Here is a 23707-nt window from a genome sequence, read left to right on the forward strand (position 1 = left end):
GCATAAAATTATTATTTTTTTGGTTTTGTGTTTTCACAATTTCACAGCACGCATTCTACAGCTTGCGCGTGCAGTGAGCACTGGTGGACAGCATTCAGTCGACGGTGCTACTCGACGCTCGAACACAGTCGCTAGACGCTCGGCTATCTCACTGCTGACAATGATCGTTCACGCTAAATTGACGGCGACAAATCTTTGCGTTGAAGGCTTCTTCTGCAAATATTTTCTGGTAAGACACTCGTAGGTTTGTTTCATGCGAGCACACTTTTCTGATTTCTCCTCAGAATGGTTTTGCTCCATCCGACTTCACCCCGCCCGACGAAAAACGCAGTGACACAGTACACGAACACACCCGCCGCTAACAGTAGGCACCAGTCTTTGGAAAACTTGCCTCGTCGCAACGTCACTCGGGAGCGAAATAAAACAACACGGAACAAACACGCAGGATGTGCGTTCGTAGCGGTCGCCTCGGGATCCTGTTTTCAGGCAAAGCGTATAGCGCAGCGCCAGCGATGCTCGCAGCAATGTTCCTTCGCCAGATCAGGGCTCAGGATAAACGCACGCAGCACAAATGCGGCATCGTAAGCTCGTAGTAATATTTACGGCATGATACACCATCACAAAGAGTTCTGGAATTCACTATGACGAGGGGCTGAAGCACAGAGCTGACGCGACCTCGCCCAGTTCGAAGCGCGGGCGGCCATCTTCCCCGTCGGCGGGCTCACCGGCCGTCCGGCTGATGACGTTAGTCCAGAGTGCGCGCCAATTGGTGGGTGCTCGTGTGCCTCCGCCTCGGAGGAGTAAACGCCCCCTTTTTTTCTAAAGTTGTATCCGACTATAAATACTGCACAGGAATCTTCTGCAAGGTCATCAGCAGTGTTCGAGACAACATCGCCATTTTCATCAACAAGACATACATCTTCAGCGCTCTCTTTAGAAGAGTGCAAAGCGCACGTAGCACAAAAAAAAAAGTTCCAATTAGGTGTCATGCTGCCTTCAACACGTTAAGTGTGGTTGCAGTGATCATCGTCATAATAAAATTTGCAAAGACAACGACAGCGCCTAGATTTACGTTTCCACTTATCTAGACCTGTTTCCCTCACTTTTCCGTGTGCACGGTTCAGTTTTTATTGTCATTTTACTGCGAAAGCCGTATATGACTAACCTCCTGTAGTTCTTTTCGGCGTCCGGCAACAGAAACGAACTTAGCGATTTCTAACAAACCCATACACAATGGGTTTCGTTTGCTTTGTGTGTGATCATGTACGGGTGCAGTGAGGCGGCGCAGATGTCAAAATGCGGAACAGCTTAGAACGCTCGCCGTGAAAAATAGCGTGACGTCAAGGTTATCGCACTATATAAGCAGGAGAGGTAACGCCGCTAAAAACAACTGCGTTATCGATGGGGCGGACACGTATCGTATCGCCCGAAGAACAACATGCGTACGAGAAGCACCGGAGGGCACAGCAATGGGAATGTAAACGGAGCCGGCGCGAAACAACCACCGACGAAGAAAGTCCCCGCGATGCTGAACGAAAATGATAACCATTCCATCTGTGAAGCTGGAATGGCAGCGAAAGCACTTTGCTTTTCGTTTGAGAGCTTTGACTGTCGTCAGTGGAATGGTTGTCATTTCTTTAGTTGTTTAGAAAACCAGTAAGGGAACTTTGGCTTTTAGAGCAGGTTGGCAGTTATGAATGTGCGCATGCAAGCTTAAGTGATTTTCGTAAACAAATTATCCACTCCATCAACATTAACTGTACCATGAATGAACGACAAGCCAAAGTTTTCAAGATAATGACACTAGTCAACGTAGACTCCCATGGAAAAGTTGAAGCTGCGCTATGTTATCGGAAAGGATGCTGCGTTTGTGTACAACCAGATATAAAGAAACAAAGGATGGTGGTCTGTGAACGTTGCTACGGATGACGGAAACATTTTCCACATTGTTAAGACGAAGGACAGAGATGTAGAACGTTGCCACAGCAGTTCTCATTTAAGTTTAGCTGCTTCACGGAATTAAAAGAGATAAAGTGAAGCAAGGAGGGACACTTCTAAGAAATGTAAAACGAATTCTAGCAGACAGTATTAGTAATCCATGAAATTCCCGGTACATTAATTTCAATAATTAACATTTTGTGGTTCTTGTGCGAAGTAATAATAATAATAACAATAATAATAACTTTTCTGTACGAGTGAAATAGATGGCCGAACGCGTACTGCTTCTACCGTCTCCAGTTGAACCCCATTTAAATCCTCCTCTGTCGAGTTCCGAACAGGGAACAAAGCTGAGCACTTCTTTCCCGAGACTCATGATAACGTCGCAAAGGAAGGAAATGTACAGCCGACGTCATCCGCTAAGGAGCATGATTGAGCACGATGACGCGAAGGCGTGCGTCGCGAGAACGCGTGCCGGCTCCACGCCAGAGGAGGGTCGCCTGCACAGCAGCGAGCACACTACCCCAAAAACGTGTCTCGCAAGATTGAAAGTGCCCAGATCACTGCGACAAGAAGTATACAGGTACAAGAAGCCCATGCGGCGCGTATCAGAGAAGGAAGTTCAGACGATCATACAGGAAGGGCGAGATTATCATTTTGCCACGGAGTAATGAGAAGTATGGGGAGGAAGCGCTTCAGCTAGGCCAGAGACCTTTGATACTTCGGAAGATTCAGAATTGAGAACTAAAGTTTATTACCATTTTCGAAGTTTTCGAAGAAAATGCAATATACCGGAGGAGGTCCCGAAGTCGGAGGAGGACATGTAATGAGGAGGGAAGATAACCGATGGTCATTAAGGGTTACGGACTGGATTCCAAGGGAAGGGACGCGTAGCAGGGGGCGGCAGAAAGTTAGGTGGGCGGATGAAATTAAGACGTTTGCAGGGACAACATGGCCACAATTAGTACATGACCGCGGTAGTTGGAGAAGTATGGGAGAGGCCTTTGCCCTGCAGTGGGCGTAACTAGGCTGATGATGATGATGATGATGTATTTATTTTGACATGGTTATCAATTACTAAGAACAGGAATTTAAGCCTTTCATACTCCGTACGTTTTTGCAGAGGTGGAAGCTTTGCAAGTGTACATAATTCAGTCGGAGAGTGAAAACGGCGGTATTTATTAAATATAAACCTAGAAGTAAGGCGCTGGACCTTCTTTAGTTTTAGAAAGCTACTTTGGGTGTAGGGATCCTATACTATTAGAGCGGGCATCCCATAAATTAGAGCGGGCATAGCTACCATCATCAATAGCTTCCTTTAGATATTCTGATAAATATTAGAGCGAGATCTGTAGAATACCCTGATCGAAAACGGAACTGATAACGCGTAAGAATATTAATTTTGTTGAGATAATTTGTTAGGCGTTTCTCAGTTAGTTTCTCGATTGCTTTACTGAAGAATGGCAGCAAGCAGATGCGTCCGTAGATTGTTAATAATGAACGACTTCCCTTTTTAAACAGGCGTAACTTTGGCGCCCTTGAGTTCACGAGGAAATGTCCCCATTTTAAATATTAAATTATTAACACGCGCAAGGATATGAGATATCAGATAGGCAATTAATTTTATATGGCATGGCCTAATATCGTCGATACCGGCACTTGTGATTTTTGTTATTAATTACAGAGATCACTTCATGGGGAGTGGTAGGAAACATGTAAAAGGAATGCGGGAGCTGTGTCAATTGGTAATCAAAAACCTTGTCCAAAGCTGAGTTCGAGAAAAAGAAGTCACTGAAGACTTCTGAAAGGTCACGAGGGTTGGAATATTCACTGTCGCTGTGGTTTATTGTAGTTACGGTTTTCGTGGTTGCTGTTTCTATTTAGGAAATAATTTACTATTTTCCAATTTCTATAAGGGTTGTTCCCACACACATGTATTTTTTGTTCAAAGTAGCCTCTTTTTGCTTTTTTCAGCTGTGCGCAGATACAGTTACAGTATTTCTTGTACCGGGATATCAATCTAACATTAAATAGCTGTTTTTTGTTTTTTTTTAAAGATGCTCGCGTCTTCACATTGCTTTGAGCAATCTATCAGTAAGCCATGCACGGGCTTTGCGGTGACGCTAGTACCTTCTTGCATTTTTTTCTTGTGAGAATGGAAATGGAAGTTTTTTAAAAGTATGGACAAAAAGCGCGAAGAAGCGTGTTGCGGGTCATTCGTTTCTTCTACTGTGGAGCAGTCTACCTCTGTTACGGATTCGAATTTTCTTTGTTTATCGAGAACAAGTTTGTATTAGAATACGGTGCGAGCAAAAAGAATAGAATCAATCTTCAGAAATACGGATTAATGGTCTCTGATGTCCCTAGTAAGAATGCCTGCTTCGGGCGGGACTAAAAGGTTAGATAATGCGTGATCAATCAGTAGGCTTCCACCATCGTGAGAGTAACGTACTGGTTGACTAATTAGGCATTAATACCCGAAACTATGATAAGATCTGGAATATGTTGTGCAGTTAAGGGACGTTGTGTCATTCAAATTTACGTCCATGTCACCCACAATTATCGCGTTCTTGCTTTCAGAAGATAATGATTTTGATATATTATCTAAGGCACTGCAGAAATTGCTGATGGAAGTGGAAGGTGAATGATTAATGCAACCAAAACTAAAATTCCTGCTGTCAGTGTTAAGGAACGAATGATCGAATGCTACCCAAACAGTCTCACAGTTATACAAATTTAGTGCGAGATCATGTCGTCGTTTGAATGATAAGTTTGCCGAAACTTAGATGGCTGCTCCGCCATGGCTACTTGATTACCTATGTGTGTATTTTCATGTGTAATTGGGGAAGCAGAATATATCTTTGTCATCGTCACAGAGCCAAGTTTGTGTGACACGAATGATGGAAAATGATTTGGTGAACGTAGAAAGAAGAATCTGAATAGCATCATAATTATTTCGCATACTGCACGCGTTGAAATGAATAAGCGCGCATGAACTGTTGGATAGAAATCTTTATGAATCAGTTGGTGATATGTGCGATGACAGACTGGTTCAAAATCAGTAATAAACGAAAGAAAAAAGGTGTGTCTGGATGATAAAAGAGAGGTCGGATTCGCTGGCAGTGCGGCAGACTTGGCTATGGGAAGTTTCCGTGGTCTTCATTAGACAATTGTCACTCTACTGGAACTTCCAATTGTTGGCTTTCTTTTGAGCCAAAGGCTTGGTGAATAGTGACTTGTTTTTCGGCATCAGGTGATTATTTAAGTAGACTGCGCTGTTGATTGCGGCTGTGATGACAAGAACGCTGAGACATAGCTTAGCTTTACGTTCCTTACTGATGAATTCGTTTTTATTTAAACGAGTAGAACCGACCAGTTACGTTTTTTTTTAATCCTTTACTTTCGTGGGAACACGGTGCACAATGCCAAGTTCGGAAAACGTAAGAGGGCATTCAATTTTTCCCCCGACTTTCTGCAACATTGCTATACAGTTTTCTCCCGGCGTGCAGGGAATGCCCTTAATTTGTACGTTGTTAATTATCGAGTACTGTTTGAGTTATTCGACCTTCTTCGAGAGCGCGCACTTGTCACACTGCAGATTTTTGTTGTCGGGGGGCGAGCACAGCCTTTTCAGAGCGTAATGTGTCGACAAAGCCATTCAAGGTTTTCATACTCTGTTTTAAATCATCAATATGCACAAATCATCAATATCAACTCATATGCTGCCTCGGTTGACCCGACCAGGTATCATCTCTACCATGACATACTCAATACTACTACCAGCCATTTTGAGATCATCTGCTACATGAGTGACTTTCTTACTAACGAGAGTACATAACCACCTCCCCTCTGGCTGCACGGCGACCGAGCAAAACCCAGTCATCGAGATGCCAGGCGAGAGGGTTTCCTTTAATAAGATAACCTGGGGCATTCATTCACAACTGCCACTCTTCCGTGAAGCTTTCTTCCTAGAGGACCTCCTACAGTGCCACTGCCAAATTTGGAACGTCTCAAGGGGCGGAGCCATCTCTTACGAGCTGGACACCGATCCTAGGTGGGGCTAAAATCGTTGCTACATTGGTAGCTGCTGGGTCAGAAAGATGTATCCGTGGGTTCGGTGGCACTGCCGGACCCCCAACAAACTCGAGAAAGGACTCCATTTAGGCCAACCGCTGGTTGGTGTTTGCTTCTAACGTCGTCATCTTGCTTTGCATCTCAGTGATCCTATCACCTAACTGTTTCATACTTTCGCTGAGAGCGGTTAACATCTCGTGCACCTGTGATTTAGCTTTACGTGATACGTTCCCCTGATCGCAAGCTATTGCCCCCTTCTTCAGGGGTTGCGACCCGCCACTACCTTCGGCCATCGGGACTTCCAGGATTTCCGCGTTGACGGTAGCGGTGGGTTACCAATTCCTAGCGCCCTTAATCTCTGCTATCTCAGCCATTAGCCTATGAATGTTCTCTCTCATTCCGCGTTCTCGCGCTCTAATTTCGTGATTTTTTTCCAAACTATTATCACGCTCTGGCAGCGACCTCGGCATCACCTCCGATGGTCCTCCATGAACCCGATCTACCCAAGTGGGGCGGCCCTCCTTGTGGAAGACCTGCTGCTGCTGATGATGTCCCCTGATTCTGGATCTGAACCTGGATCGACTTCTGGGCTCGAAGCGAGCCACAGAAGCAGGTCGTTCCCTGGAGCGAACACGGGAACGGCTCCGGAATAAATTCCTGGAATGGTGGCTACCCCCAGACTGCGATCTGGAGTGGAGCGTTCTGTGCATTCTTTCCCGGCCGTGAGATGACTCTCGCCGCACAACTTTCATTTAGCCATGCACTGATGCTGCTCGTCTAGGTTCGAGGCTCCAAATCCTCTGCGTATCGCTTCGCTGGGCGTCGAACATACGGCGGCACGATGGCCGAGCATTCCACAAACGTAGCAGATGTCGCTCTGCTTACGATATAAAGTACATCTGACCAATGCATTGCCATACCTGACGTAATTGGGTACCCGGTACCCGTCAAAGGCAATTATGACGGTGTCGGTATCCTTGATCCTCTTGGCTGCCAGCGCCAGGGGGTTTCTTGCATTAACAATCTTGTGCTGCAACACCTCTGGCCCGTCACAACGGGCAACGACTCGTATTACACCTTTGCGCGTAGCATATGGTGCCATGCGGTATGCCGCTACCTCGTGCAGACGACCCGCCACCAAAATATTATTGATCTTAACATACTTGATTGCATTCTCCCCTTCGGGGGTGCTGACCACGACAATATTCTGTTGATAGTTTCACGCTTCACGCTTCGAATCCTCGACGCAAGCAGCGGTGTTGATTGCGTCAGCCACTACAGTTGGACCTATCCTGGATATATTGAGGCCACCCCTCACTCTGATCACAATTTCGATGACATCCCTGGGAAGCGGCGGCATTCTTCCACGACGAATAATGCGGCTCTTGACACCAGCTCCGGTCCTGCCACGATCGTTCTGCCCGGGTACTGCGCTAGGCCTAGCTCCATTGCTGGGCCTGTCTTTCAACGATTTCGTCAAATTGTGTCTTTGGCCGGCTAATTGCCAGCCGGAATCCTCTACAAGATCGTCGGGGGAAGTTGCTCCCCTTGCACAGTGTTCCATAGGAAGAGGTCTGACCGAGCGGCCGAAAGGCCGGGAACAGTTTCCCGCCCCGAACTCTTGTGGTCCACCGGCGGCGCGGTCGAAGTGAAAAAGAGCCGTAAAATTTGAAAAAGTCCGCTCACTGGCAACAGCCTGGTATCCAGTTGTAGCTAAAAACTTCACGGATCCGTTGGCGATGAAATTAGGCACCCACAAGCAAAACATCTGGTAAGAAACTTCCCAAAAAACAGGAGCTGATGCTGACATAGCATTGTGTGTTTTTGTCTTCTTTGTCCACATTTTGTACTGGTGTCTCCTGAAAATTCATTTCAAGTGTATATATCTTGCAAACTCACCAACTGCTATTCGTAAGTTGCAGTATGTGCCGTACGTAATGTAATCAGTTAAGAAGTTAATTAGTTACTTCTTTAATTCGTCACATATGTGTCTCCATTTCTCGTCCTAGGAGTGTACGCGTCTTCAAATAATCCAGCTGAAGGAGAATTATGCTATTTGACACAAAAAAATTTTAAAAATTCCGTAAAACTTAAATATCACTACCCCGTTTATCGAGAAAATTCCACGCAATCTCTCCCCCTCCTCCCTTCTCCTCAACTCCGTGCGTCCCATCATTTATCATTCCACTACAAAACCGTCCCCACGTGTCGGCGTATTGTCAGGCTCACTACATCTCAGCAATTGCGCTTCCGACTATGACGCATGCAAATCCACCTGCGCTTGCTTCGACGCGCTGCCTTAGTCTACTCAAACCGCTGAATAATATTGTTTATTTGTCCTAGAGACAAGTGTCAAGCCGATAGTTACTGCCGTTATCTCACAGTGATCTGGAAATTTCGGACACACTCTAGAGCTCCTAAAACTGTACTTTTGCAATTTTTCAAGATTCAGCTACTCCTAATGACGATTGCAATTTATTCAGGTAAACTTACAATTCCGACTAGTAGCTACGCATACTTCTGTCAAACTACAGCAGCTTCCATGCTGATCTCTTGTTTCGTTCTCTCGTGGTAACGGTTAAGCATCGCACGTCTCAACCTCAAGCTTGCCACGACGCACACTGTGTTCACATAACACCCTAACATGAAATCTTTGCAGCTAACGTCGTTCAAATGATACGAAAATAGCGGCTAAGTACTTTGCAGCTGCGTGAACAAGCACGATCAGCATCAGAAGCCAAATTCGCGAAGCAAGTAATTCGTTTCAGCATAGTGGTTCGCAAGAACAAGCGCCGGCCACTCGCGGCTGTTAGCGAAGGACTAATGACCAACGACTCTATTACGAACGAAAAAGCTTGTAAATTGTGAATACAATAAAATTATGACTAGAAAACTTATAAATACTCTATCACTCGTGCTCACGAACCGGTATAGCGCAGGAAACAACCCACATATTGTTTGCTACGCTAGACCGATTCGTAAGCACAAGCTCCGGTTAGTCGTTATAGCGGAGATATTATTAGTGAAGGCGACACGGAAACGCCTATACTGCCTGCACTTCTAGACCCGGTGTGAACGCGAATAAGTTCGTTATTTGTCGCTGCGTGTGAGTCGCAATGACATTGAGACACGGGTCGAACACACTTCCGGAAAAGCTTCTGCGAACGAACGAATGGCCACATGCACGTGCTTGACTGGCTTGTAGCAGATATGCATTGCTGCTACACGTCGGTGAGTAAAAACGCGCCAGAATTCCTTAACAAGAACGACTTTCAAAGGGACACTAAAGAGACTTGGACTAATAGTTAATGGGCTTTATTGGCGAAAGGGCCAGTTCTGAGCAGTCTAATGAAAATGAGACACTAAGATTGGATTGATAAACAAATCTTTCAAAACTCTATTTGCGTTAGTATCGTGGCAAGAGTTTGATTAACCGAACAGGAAATGAAGGCCGAACTTTTATTTCTTGAACTTCGCGCTGAGACACCAGCGCGAGCATACTATACCAGTGTGACGTCATGCATTTCAAGCATTTTCTCGTATGTCGGCAGTCGCCGCGGCAGTAAAAGTTTTCGAAACTTGCGAAGTTCAGCGTCTGGCTCTTCTAGAATACAATATGTTTTCCAATAGTCACCGTAGGTGGCTAGATGGACAGCTAAGCAGTCAGCGGCCATCTTAAGTATCGTTCCAATTCTGACGAAGCCGGCATAAGAGATAGCTCGCGAAGAGAGTATCAAAGTAAAAAACCATGCAGGCGACGTTGCTGCACGAGCAAGATGGCGGCTGAGTAGAATGGTCGGAAACTCGATGGAAAGTTCGTCAGATGGAAAGGTAGTGACAAGAGACGCCCATCACTTGACAACTGTGTGTATTCGGGATTAGCATTGATGTACCTTGGTTCAGGATCTGATGCTTTACTATATTTGTACTACAACCTAACTGCTGGCAACGTTAACTGTCCTTCGTCGCTTCCAGTTATCTTCAGCGTCATTACTGAACTGTCCAAACTGTACGAAGGCAAGACGTTCAAGGCGTACCTGGGCATCATTCCTGTCATGGCAATACACACGCCTGATGCTGTGCAGGTGATTATTTTTCTATTTTTGTTTTTCCTCATATGAAGACTGTATTATACAGTCTACACTGCTGATATACAGGCACTTCATTCAAGAATCCTACGCCCTTCTCAGGGATCCCAAAATGAGACAATATATTGAGTCGGCAGTTATAGAAAAAATCGCCTCTGAAGATGGCTGAATGCTTATAGCGCTGTGCTGTAGAGAGCGACGTCGTTGGCTCGATTCCCGACAGCAGCATTCCGATGAGGGTGATTGCGATGCCTATGTGATTGCAAGACCCAGTACAGTTTGTCATCACAGCACCCCAGTTGAAACTGCAGCAACACCCACTATCCCTGTAGTATCCCGGCTGAAACTTCGTCACAATGATCACCTCCTCCTCTCCTAGTGCGTGGCGTCGACCGCATGCGCGCCAAAGAATCAAGTGCTTTGCTCCCCTCCCTCTCTCCAACTGCGCCCTCTCTATCGTCTCCCTGCTCTCCTCGCCGTTTTTGATTGGGCGAGATCGGCCGACGCACATCCAAAGTGAGTGAAAGTCTCACCTTGGTACACCCATTCTCGGGCACTGGCCCAATGACGGGCACATACCGATATCCCACACGCAGAGTCAGAGTTGCCTGTTCGGGCACACACCCAGCGGCACATACCCAGGGACTCGAGTTGTCGACTAGGCCAGCCAGCAGCAAATTGTCAGCAAGAGCCAAAGAAACCTATCGCTTTAAAAATAGCCCTAGATTTACATGTAGAGTGCAGCCCTGATAGAGCTCAGTGATGTTTAAATTAAAAAGAAGCGGGTGGGAATTCAGGCCAGTTGGTAATACACTGAAATAAATTCAGGTTCCACTTTACGTTTACGACGTCTTAGTGTTTTTTTCCGGTGGTATACATTTACTAAATGTCTACACGAGGTTTTCCCTTCTCTGTCCTTTCTTGTTTATGCCAGGCTGTTCTCACGGGCAAATTGAAGTCTGACAAGCCCTTCCTGTACAAGTTCCTAAAGCCGTGGCTTGGTCATAAGAGCCTCTTGATGATGTAAGTGGCTTCCTGCAATCATCATTATAATTTTCTTTTGTCATTGCAAGCAATGAAAGGTAATAAAAAGGTGGGATGGTGCACTAAAAATACTACACATTCGCTTACTAACCAAAATCACATACTGGACTTGAAGGATGTCTTGCAAAGCTCCAGCTAAAATTGCTGTAGTTCTAGTTTCAGTCTCCAGTCTGCCTTAATCGTAGCACCATACGTGCACCTGGAAAGATGCGTTGACCACCATGGCTATTTCGAGCACACTTTTCCCCCTTATACTTACGGCTACTTGCAGTGCCAATTGCACTAACTCCTTTCACTGCCAGTGGCTTGTGCTCGTGATTCAATGCTATTCGCTCAGATTAGCATTCGCAACGTCACATGGTACGCTATTAACCGCAACAAAGAAATGCCACAGTGAAATGAAAGTAAGACGCTTCATATTGCTGGTCTCAGTCTCATGTTGTTGAGCGGTCACTGAATTGCTTGAAAACAGCTTTCGCAAGCCGGCGTCTCTGTTGTTATTGAAACTTAAGCCTTCAAAAAATACACGTTGAACTAGCTGAATGCCGGGCTAGTCGAGTTTGAAGGTCCCGTTTCGATCACAGTACACAAAGTTCCAGGTGAACCGTCGTGACGTCACCTACGCTGAAATATATCATGGTGAGTGTGGTGATAAGCAAGATAACCACGACACAGTATCGCAAATTCGTCTACAGAACAGCGGGCTACGAGACGGTAACAAAAAAGCACCTATATAGTCATTGTGAAAGGGAAGCAGAGGGAGGACTGCTGTTGTGGCTTGACTTGAACAATACATCTCCTTCACCTTTCAACGCAGTGGCGGTGATCCATGGAAGTCCAAACGCAAGGTGTTTATGCAAGCTTTCCAAGCAAATGCGATGGAAAACTACTGCGACTTCATCGGGAAAAACGCCGACTGCCTGGTGGCGCGCCTAGAGAAGATGCTGAAGGAGGCGCCTGATGAGCCCATACGATGCCTCGACAACATGCAAATGTGCACCTTGGACATTATTGGACGTGAGCACGTAATGAGGTCACTCTCCGTATTCAAGCACGCATGTGCAGCCTAAGCGGATTCCTTATTCAGGTGGTCTGCGTACGTTATTATCCGCCAATTCTGTTGGCTGTCATTGCGCTTTGCTTTGCAACTGTCACAATTTAGAAACATGTCTTTGTGCTAACGTTTGCGATGTTTGAATTGAAATGGCACTTCATGCATGTCATCCTAATTGTGAGTGTAATGGTGGCGATGGACAAATAGATATCAGTGATCAGGAAGATGGGACACTGGTCTATCCAAGAGCATGCCCTGGGGGCCCCGAGTGAGGATATAGAACAGCTCTTCAAAGAAAAAGGAATTAGTTTATTTACTTCTTAATTTACATCACCACATTTGCCCGGAGGGCACTATTACAACTCTTATCAATTAGCGCAGAGGGCATTAACGTAAAAACAAAACAAAAAGAGAAATAAATAAAACGACAATGGAACAAGTGATAAAGGTACAAAAAGGAAAGTGACGGTGGTAGGGACAATAGGCTGTAGTTGAACCTAGTTAAAATCAAACGGGATATAACAGAAAGAGACAGAGAAATTTATTGTAGTAGAAAAGGCTGAGAGTTTGGCCTGAACTACTATATTTCAGAGACCGCTACTGAGCGGATACGTCAAAGTAATAGACATAAAAAGGAAATAACATTTATTGCAAATCACGCGTTCCTGCAAATCATTGCAGGAACGCGTGTCTTTATTACCTCCCATTATAACCAAACAAAGCTTCTTTCAAACAGTTAACGAACCATTTTTTTCGCGACACAAACATCAAACCAGACGTTTCGGGGTGTAAATGGTGCTCCGCACGAACTCTGACACCGCGACCTGCAGCGGTTCCTTGCGCTCTGAGATTGCATCACCACCAGTCCCGTGAGACGTTTTTACGGCGATATGCCAGCATTCTACTACTATTTACTACTTTTTCTTCCGTTTTCTTTTTCTGATGCCAAAGCACTAAATGGCACATTGAGCGAGAAATCCCGCGTCTGTAGCGGAGAAACGGCCCCTAAATTTCCATTGGCTACAATCCCACGTCACGAGCACGCCTCGAAGGAGCAGAGCGGGTGAAACGTAACGTCTGCCACGATAGCGCGCCAGGTGCTGCGTGAGGGGAGCGGGCACCACCACGACGTGGCTCTCTCTCACCCCCAGTTGGCTTAGTTACTGCGTGCGTATGCCGGCCTTGGTGGGTGGCGTTTTTACAATTGCTCGTAGGTACAGTGGGGCGTGGCGCTTTTCATGGCGCTCGAGGTTTCTGTGCAGGCGCGAGTAAGAACGGGCGCGAGAGAGAAAATCTGGGGACCTTTGCTCCTTGAATATGTGAGTCTGCCTAGGCATAACGGAGGATGTTTCTTAACGCGTGTTGTATGCGTTTGTCCCCTAGGCATGCCGTCATGCCGAGTGCGCTCCAGTTTGTTTACGCTCCGGCGCTCGTTTCCCGCGCGGTGAGGCAGTGGGCACGGACGCCCCATTTGGTGATCGCTGAGTCTGAAGGGGCAAGGTTTTGACTGGTGTTGTATAAGTCGCGGGTCGCTTTTTTAGTCGCGACGATAGACTGCATTTTTTACAAGCACTGCTCCAGGAGGGCACATGCAACCGGCAAATGGAGGCTCCAGGAGAGCACCTGAGGTTATATTAAAGCAGGCGGCGCAGGATCTCGGGGGCACTCAAGCGATAGAGGGGGGATCAAAGCTCGAAGCAGGGCGGCCCGTGGGTTGGGGCCGCGGTGGCCGAAGCGTGCCAGGGGATGTTCGCATAAAAAATTGGCTGCGCGCGATAGCGGACAGCCGATCTTGTACTCCCCTGGCATGCGCAGGCGTCTGCGAGCCCCAACCCACGGACCAATCCAGGATCTAGCTTCGATGTCCCTGTTGCCGCTTTGGTGTCCTGGAGCCGCCGCTAATAATGCGAAATAATGACACGTTGTTTTAATTAGCAAAAAACACGCTTGAATAAATATATTCGTGTCGAGCCGCCGACTTGAGGTGCTACGTTCAGCACTACCGCACCCCGCGACTTCTGCCGGCACGCCTAGGGACAAGCGCATACAACACGCACTAAGAAGGTCCTCCGTAGTGCCTTGGCAGAGTTGTATATTAAAGGAGCAAAAGTCCCCACATTTTCTCTCTCGCACCCGCTCTTACTCACGCGTGCGCGCAAACGTCCGTCGTCTCCGCGATTGCCGCGCCCCGCTTTACCTACGAGCAATTGTAAATACGCTGGCGGGTGCTGCTGCTTCCTCGATCTCTCGTCGCGCAGGACGTCGGTGGCATGCAACGATAGCACCGCAGGCTGCTGCTGCTGCTTGCTGGATCGAGCAGCACGTACCGCTATGGATTCTGAAGCATCTACATCGTCGGACGCCGCAACCTTGGCAGTAGCGAAACGTAGCCGTGAATTCCAGTACACAGTAGACGAAATAAGGGCGCGGAAGAACGCAGCAAAATGAGCGAAGAGGCAGAAGCACGTCGCGGCGCTGCTCTTTTCCCTCACGTCACACCTGGCGCGCTATCGTGGCACTAGGCGTTCCGTTTCGCCCTCTCTGCTTCGTCGAGGCTTGCATGTGCGGGCCGTGTTTATCAGGCACTGCATTTAGCGATAGAAGAACGTGTGCATGCGCACTGCCCCTGTGTTGGAATTCGATGCGCTTAACGTACTCGGCCACGTAGCACGGTGCGAACGTATATATATATATAGAAACTGTATAATAATAATAATAATAATAATAATAATAATAATAATAATAATAATAATAATAATAATAATAATAATAATAATAATAATAATAATAATAATAATAATAATAATAATAATAATAATAATAACCCACACCAATCTAGTCGCAAAACTTGAATCGGAGTGAAAAACCCGAAGGACCGCTAAGCTGCATTCAATTGTACATAAATGATTTCGCATTACTCGCGGCAAAGCGAGTGCATTGAGGCGCTTGGCCAACGCCTCCTAGACAGCACAAGGCTGGTGCACTTCGATCCGTGATGTCATGCTACCTTGCCCGACTGCCATATAGTCTAATAAGGACGGCCCCGAATAAGCTGCGGTGATTTTGACGTCAGCTCTTTCGTCTCTCAGGCCTTGGGAATGGAAATTTCAGACCAAGTAGGATGATGTCATAGAGCAGAGTGCGTAGTCCTACCGTCTCGGAGGCGCTCTGAGCGTAGGGTAGTAGGCTCGAAACTCACTTGCACCAACGTTTTAGAGCGCAGTTGTTAGGAACTTGTTCCTGCGGCGAGCGTCGGCGTCGTCGCTCGGCGTTCTCGTAACCGAGCGAATGATCGAAGCGAAGGATGAAAGAGCGAACGTGTATGAAAGAGGGCGATAATGTAGAGAGCGCGAGGAAGAAAGCGGAGCAGGAGAGCATAGCGAAAGCGTCAGAAGAAAAGCGTAGTGCCGCGCACGACTTGCTCTGCGGTGACGATGGCTACGAGATTGTGCCAGAGTAGCGTGCGTCGTCTGATCATCGATGACGCCACCGATAGCATATACAAAAAAACGTTTGGAGGAACGTTAAGCTTCGCCTTTAAGTGTGGAACGCGATAACATTAAAATATCCCTGACTGCTTCTCACGCTTCCTCGAACTGGAGCGTATGTAACCGTATCGTTTACCGGGAAACGCTGGTCGCGAACGCTATGCACGAAGGCGGCCTTTCTGGTAGAAACGCGGCCTCTTGCGTGGGCCGCGATGCGACGGAGGCGAGCGCCAGCTGGAGGTATTGTAAGGAACCGGGCCTGCCGCTCCATGGCCCCCGAGAAACCGACGCGCTGGCGCGTGCAAATGGCGCGCGCCGCGGCTGGTTTGTGAATGGTAGAAACGCTGGAAAAGGGGTTTATTTCAGTTTTCACGAAACAGAATTATGTTTTCTCATATAGACCAGAACACGATTGTATCGAAGCGGATGGGCTGAGCGCATACTCTTGAACCCAGCGACCGGCCGCCATGTTCCCTGAGCTGCCAAGACGCGTTCGCGTGCATGTAGCGTGTGTGTGTTACGGGGTGTTCGATGTGTAAATATGTCTGTGCCCGAAACATCCAAGTAAAGAACATCATCGGGGTGTCACTGCGTCATATATGGATGTGCAAATAACCAGCGAGAACGAAGCAGATTGCAGAGCACCGCGTGCGACGAACACGATGTACGTCGAGAGCTGTGTCGCTGTGGCATATTCAGCCGTACATGTCCTTTTGTCTCTGTATGTGTGTATCTTTGCGTGTCTCTCTATGTGCATGTGTATGTCTACGGCTCGCAGTTACACAAAGGCCTGAGGTGGGCTTCGTACAGCGGCTCTCGCCATAGAACTAAGCAACTGATTGACAAGTAAATGCCGCGAAAGTGTTCGCACAGCTACAAAGTTCTGACGCTCATGACAATCGAACTCATGCGTATCAGATTGAATTTTGTGCACTGGCGGTAGTGGCCACGAAATTTCGCAATACCTTTCAGCAACTATTCGAAGCCTTTACGCGTGAAATCTGGTTTTTGTTGCTTATCGTAACTACTGGCCAGAGGGAAAGAGCGGCAATGTTCGTTAAAAAAGTATGCATACATTGCACAGTAGATCCGACATGGCTGAACTACAGTTAATTCATTTTTCCGGCATCCCGAGACAAAAAAAACGGACACATCCGGGCATCCGCGCACATGCGCTACGCTTAGTCGAACCTACGGCATGCCGCCTGTTTTCAAGGTGCGTACCGCGAGATTTTTCTAGGCACTACCACGCGGAGGTAAAGTATATCGCGTACTGCATGACGTATAGTCAGCCGTGCAAATCAAAGTGGAATAGCCGCAGAACCAATGTTTCCGCATGCAAAGATAACACAGATTTACCCGAACGATCCGCTCAGGCCTGCGGACGTTGCGCTTGCGACGATTCCGATTTGCAGCACAATCTTGCCGAGAAGCTGGAGTTCACTAACTAAATTCGCTAGCTAAAATTCACCATCCCGTCCTTCGTGAGAACTTCAAAGAAATGTCAAAGCGCAAGCAGCGTAAGCGCTACGTCTACGTGCGGTCGCCTCGCTTGGTAGCTCGGAGCCGTTGGAGCAGCAGGTGGCGCCACCGGGCTTTGAGAATGGCGCCACTCAGTTTTTTTTACTTTGTTCTGGTGTACAGTCAAATTACAATCCCAGAGCTATCATGTCTGTAGTTTGTGTGTAAGTCATAGTTTACGATTTTTCCGCGCATTTTAGCTTGAGAAATTAAATTAGTTCAATAAATTCTTTGTGTCACATGGAGTGCTTGGGTATGGGTGGTTCGAAAATCTTTTCGCCGAGACGACGTCCGACGCCGACACCGGATTTTCTGCGACACGGGCTCTTTAACGCTTTCGCGTTAAAAAGCGCGGCATGAGCGGAGATCTGTCTGCGGCGGCTGCTGTGAATCGCGCTCACTCTTCACCCACGCGCTGCCTCACACGATCTCTCTGTTAGCGAGGCAGTCGCGCCACATTTCGCTGTCTGCAATGTGCCGCACGAGACAAATTGTCCGCGCCAGCCAATAAATATATCGCGAAATGAAAACACGCATACAGCTGCCCTCAAATTTCGCATTAGGGAGTATCGTAATCGTCAGTGAACTTTTCCTTTCGAACTTATTCTGTCTTTTATACATTAATTTCTTTATCGCAATTATCAGGATCAAGTTAGAACGCAGGCGAGATCTTGCGCGGACAAGGAACGCGTGGATAACGCAGGCTTCCGAGAGCAGGGGTGACGTTGCGTCTCGGCGATTTCCTCTCCCCTCACACAACACGTGGCGGGAAAGCAGGTGTTCCCTTCGCTCACTCTGCTATGTTGAGGCGCGCACCTGACGTGGCCTCGCAGCCAATGGGAATTTAGGTGCCGTTTCGCTGCTACAGGCGCTGCCTTTTTCACTCAATGGGCCCTTTGAAGCTTTCGCATCACAAGTAGCAGTTCCGCCGAAAGGCGAAGTATCGACTGCGATAGCAATTAAATTATCTGACAGCTATACTATGGTGGCTAGCCACCATAGCTATACGAAAGACAGTAGCTTTATCGGTCATAGAAACTTGTAAAGATTCGCTTCCTAACTAAATTAACAAGCACGATGTCACGCGCGCACAGGCAAACGCAGACATATCTCACTCGATGAGCGCGGACACTCGCTGTCAAACGCTGAAGTGAGGAAAAACAGGAGCAGCAGCGAGCGAGTTGACCTTCGTACTGCCTCTTTCTTCAAGCCGAACTAAGCGGCGAGAACACAGTGAAAACGAAGCTATCAACCCTCGACGCATCTAGATTCTGTATCCATTGCATGCAGGTCACTTTCAAGATGGGGCCCGCGCTCAGCCGCGCCACATGCGGCCCCCGACGGAGAAGAAAACCCCCTAAAAGAGCTCACCGAGCTTCCTATTTCCTTCTTTTTTTTCTTTTTTCGCAGGTGTTACCCTTGGGGTAGACTTGGGTGTTCAGGGAGAGAAGCACGAAAACTACGGCACCTACTTTCATTTGTGAGCCGTTATTTTGTTCACTGTCCTGGTGTATAGCTTCATTATGAATAGTAATGGACAACGTATATACGTGCATACATTAAACAGTTTGATCGCTATGGAGACATGCCCAAAAATTAAGCTCTGCCGTTCCGAATTCTGCCATAAAAACCCTCACTGAAATATAAATGAAAGATAGCTGATCGTAAAATAAAGAAAAAGAAAAAAAAACAGCATTTTTTCTACATATCGAATCTTGCTCGAGGATAGCTCTTTTCTAAAGACCGATGCTATGAAAACTTAATAAGCACTCGCCTCCATGATGGAGAAACATATTTGGAGTGAACCATTTTTGCGAGAAGAAAGCTCTGTTAACCTATGCTGCATTACGTCAGCGTGCTTTTTTTTTTGTACGTGCGATTTTAGACCCTACACCTTTAGGCACACTGGGATAGCAGCAAGTACAGCATGTGGTACCAAGTGTGGCAAGCTCAAATGCTGAGCTTACTCTGCAGGCACTTAGAATTTCGTGCATTTTTAAAAGCTTTTCTTGCGGAGTGGAAAGATTGTAATATGGCATTTTTTGCCGGAAACTACAGCAGCAAGTCTCCTGTTCAAAGGGTGAATACATCCAAGCGCTAGTTTTCCCGTACTTTCTCGTATTACAGGTGCGCTATTTGGTGCCAAACAGTGTCCATTATTTAAGCACATATCAATATATACCACTTGAGCGAAAGGATTTGCCGTAGGCATCGAGTTAGCTTTTATTCTCAAGCGATGCGCAACTTTCTTTTAATGTATGTCCGAAATGATGAAGAAAACAGTGCATAACGCTAATAACACTACTTGAATTGCTTATGTGTGCGAGTTGCTGACATAAATCGCTCCTATGATACTCTACAGAGTTGACATAGACTTGCAAAACGCAATATTGGTTCCTTTAAAAAAAATAAAGAAAGGATGCCTCATGGTAATGTGAACTGTGTTTGCTTTCCTATCAGCAGTGGACTGGACTAATGCTTAAGTAGAGGATATGATGGGCTAAGTTCCCGTACACCGATGTTCGTCGTCACCTTCATAGCGTTCATTCCTGCCGCATTTCCATACCTCGTCTTAGCGAAGGAAGGCATATTAGCGCTAAAAGAAAAGAAACACTTAAAAAGGAGGGAGTAGATATAAACCGAGCAGGCGCTAAGCTTCAACTCTTTATTCAGAGATTCATGTCAAATAATTGTAAACGCGTATGCAGGCTATGATCACTTAAAAAAAAATATGAACAGCAACCCGTCAAACATCTGCAGCTCATTTGCAAAAACTACAAACAGAAGTGTCGCTAACGCAGTTCGTGTCTCTTGTATTCATTGCATTATCATGCGTTCGTTAGTGTTCAAAGACATTTTAGTGAAGAGTCATTGGACAGAGTATCCAGATTGAGTACGATCTCACCGCGTCTCTTTGAGTACCTCGCAGGCTTACAGTGCTGGTGAGCATGAGAATCTTCCAACCTTGGACTTGGCTGGATGAGCTTTACTTCTTGACGCACAATGGCCGCCTATTTCGGGAAAGCCTGCGAAAGATAGAAGACATCGTCTACGGCGTAAGTTCCCTTAATATAGCTTGACATTGTTGCTATGTTCCATTGACGCGAGTACACCTTTCCTGAGGAGCGACGCTCTGTTACACGTTCCTTTAGGGGCCGAATACTCGCAGTCCTCCACAAAGAAAGTAACAAAATCCCTATAAAGAAAGGCGTCAGACAGGGAGATACGATATCTCCAATGCTATTCACAGCATGTTTACAGGAGATATTCAGAGGCCTGGAGTGGGAAAAATTGGGGATAAAAGTTGATGGAGAATACCTTAGCAACTTGCGATTCGCTGATGATATTGCCTTGCTTAGTAACTCAGGAGACCAATTGCAATGCATGCTCACTGACCTGGAGAGGAAAAGCAGAAGGGTGGGTCTGAAAATTAATTTGCAGAAAACTAAAGTATTGTTTAACAGTCTCGGAAGAGAACAGCAGTTTACGATAGGTAGCGAAGCACTGGAAGTGGTAAGGGAATACATCTACTTAGGGCAGGTAGTGACCACGGATCCGGATCATGAGACTGAAATAACCAGAAGAATAAGAATGGGCTGGGGTGTGTTTGGCAGGCATTCTCAAATCATGAACAGCAGGTTGCCACTATCCCTCAAAAGGAAAGTGTATAACAGCTGTGTGTTACCAGTACTCACATATGGGGCAGAAACCTGGAGGCTTACGAAAAGGGTTCTGCTAAAATTGAGGACGACGCAACGAGCTATGGAAAGAAGAATGATGGGTGTAACGTTAAGGGATAAGAAAAGAGCAGATTGGGTGAGGCAACAAACGCGGGTAAACGACATCTTAGTTGAAATCAAGAAAACGAAATGGGCATGGGCAGGACATGTAATGAGGAGGGAAGATAACCGATGGTCATTAAGGGTTACGGACTGGATTCCAAGGGAAGGGAAGCGTAGCAGGGGGCGGCAGAAAGTTAGGTGGGCGGATGAAATTAAGATGTTTGCAGGGACAACATGGCCACAATTAGTACATGACCGGGGTAGTTGGAGAAGTATGGGAGAGGCCTTTGCCCTGCAGTGGGCGTAACTAGGCTGATGATGATGATGATGATGATGATGATGATGATGATGACTCGCAATTCTCCAGATATCAACTCTTTGTAAGACTAAATTATAGAGGCGATAAAGTTTGAGAGGTTTAACCGAATAACTTAGGCTTATGATCTTAAGAACTACGAGGCCTTCGGCACCAAAAAAAAAAAAACTGTACCTAACTGTGTGTCGTTTCTTCGGGCAGCGAAACACAGCTCCAGAATTATGGTTCCGCGTACGCTGTAGACGTCGCGTTCATCTGTCGAACACGACGCGCTTTGCTGGAGTAATGGACCCGCCGTGGTTCCTTAGCGGCTATGGTGTTGGGCTGCTAAGCACGAGGTCGCGGGATCGAATCCCGGCCACGGCGGCCGCATTTCGAAGGGGGCGAAAACGCCCGCGTACTTAGATTTAGGTGCACGTTAAAGAACTCCAGGTGGTCAAAATTTCCCGAGTTATCCACTACGGTGTGCCTCATAAGCAGAAAATGGTTTTGGCACGTAAAACCCCATTTTTTTTTTTTTGCTGGAGTAATTCACATAACGAGGAATGCTTCACGTGACACGGCACGGTCTGATGTAATGACCTTAGGTGCAGGGAATATGAATACATCGTCGTGTCTCTCGTCTCGTCGAATGGAGTGAGAACGAATACTATACCTGCTGAGGCCACTCCGACGTGTCCGTACATCACGGCCCCCACATGCCCCATAGCATCAATCAGAAGAGCTATAACCAAAAAAAGTGTCTCAGAGGTATATATATATATATATATATATATATATATATATATATATATATATATATATATATTAAAACAATCTATCGGGAAGCTGCCGCTCAATTTTGACATTAATCCAACAATGGTTTCTGCTGCATTTTTAAAATAATAAATGAGAAGTGTCAGCCAGGCTGTGATGCAGCGCTATTTGACGAACGTTCTATGCACAAACACGTCCAGTTTTTACTTTTATTCTGGAGATTTCTCGAGCCTATTTATAAAGTGCCGGTGGAATATGTATTTGCCGGTTTTCGTGTAGAGGACAATAACGCCACATGACATGAATGAAATTATATGAAATTTAGCCCACTTGTTTTGAATTCGCAGAAGCGGACTTGTGCGGTGATTAGGGACAAATTAAAGATACGTGAACCTATGTCCGCATACTGAGTGTCACTATTGCGTCAACAGGCGTAAAGCCCCGACGACACATAACGTGACGCTGGGAACAGCAACCACCGGCTGGACAGCACCTCAGAGGAATGACATGCGATTAATATTCAAAGTGTCTGGAATGCAAGCCGCATAGACATATCGTAGTAAACATGTTTGCACCTTCATGAGTGTTGGTTATTCTCATGACTAACCCCCTTACAGTTAAGGCCGTAAAAAATATTATTGTAGGTGACAGCGAGCACAAATTACATGTGCGATCAGAGAAGCCGTAGTTGAATACTGTGCCAGTTTCGATCGCCTGGTGCGCACCGAAATATTAGACATGAAAGTCTGATGGTAGGAAGCTACGAAGCTGCACAGTGGAAGCTATATTTCATGCAGCTTTTGTGGCCTCCGTTTTTGTATTGGATCTTTTCGCATCGTCATGCTTGCTTGCCACAACAGTTCGCCAAAAAAGAAAACTTCATTTGTCTGCATTCAATGCTACCCTTTCAGGGTAAGTGTGTTAGCCACGAGACAAAGCAGCACCCTCAAGGGCGCAAACATTACTGCAACACGCGCGACTGGTGTGCGCTTGCGCAATTCGAGCAACTGCAAGTAACGTGGGACGATCAAAATGTTTCGAGACTGGCTCTCGATTGAAGGCAGGAAATTATTTATGCGCATGCAAACACGGTCATCTTGGAAATGGTTCCGTTGCACATCAATACAGGGCTTGCAATTTTCCTGCTGACCTGTGAGCATCCTCCTCTGACCCGAAAACAACTATGGGGTATTATCGCTTTCGAGCTGATTTTTATTGTCTGCTGGTTAGTTGCGAACGTGAAAGGAATTTTTTTTATTTATATACCACGGTTTGGTGACAAACGCTGCATCCCCATGTACTTGGAAGAGGTAACCGTCTCGTCATGTTTGACATGGTAAAATCTGCATTTCATAGGCTTAACGGAGAAATTAAATTGGAACGAGGTGTAGTAAATTGCATTGCTGCTGCTGCACCATAGATTGTCACGCTAAATCTAGGAATTCAAAACACACTTCAAGGCTGCTTCCCGCCGTCTGTGACAACACAGACGTCTAGATCAATTTAGTGACGAATTTCTCGAAAATGAATGATAAGAATATGAGTAGACCACTTCCCTGCAGTTGCACATGCACATGACTTCATATTCGGGATGAATATGTTCAGTAATCTATTCTGACATAAATTTGAAAGAAAGTTTCAAGGCA

General features: G+C 46.4%; 1 protein-coding gene across 1 annotated transcript in view; it reads left to right on the forward strand.

Annotated features, from left to right (window-relative positions):
* LOC142571023 (cytochrome P450 4V2-like) overlaps positions 1–23707 on the forward strand; it is a 60407-nt gene that overhangs the window by 19722 nt on the left and 16978 nt on the right. The window contains exons 2-6 of the mRNA XM_075679325.1: positions 9988–10097; positions 11035–11123; positions 11962–12161; positions 18618–18687; positions 20137–20263. Of these exons, the coding sequence (XP_075535440.1) occupies positions 9988–10097; positions 11035–11123; positions 11962–12161; positions 18618–18687; positions 20137–20263 (596 nt within the window). The remainder of the gene's footprint in view (positions 1–9987; positions 10098–11034; positions 11124–11961; positions 12162–18617; positions 18688–20136; positions 20264–23707) is intronic.

The sequence above is a fragment of the Dermacentor variabilis genome, chromosome 1, assembly GCF_050947875.1.
Source record: "Dermacentor variabilis isolate Ectoservices chromosome 1, ASM5094787v1, whole genome shotgun sequence".
Taxonomy (NCBI): domain Eukaryota; kingdom Metazoa; phylum Arthropoda; class Arachnida; order Ixodida; family Ixodidae; genus Dermacentor; species Dermacentor variabilis.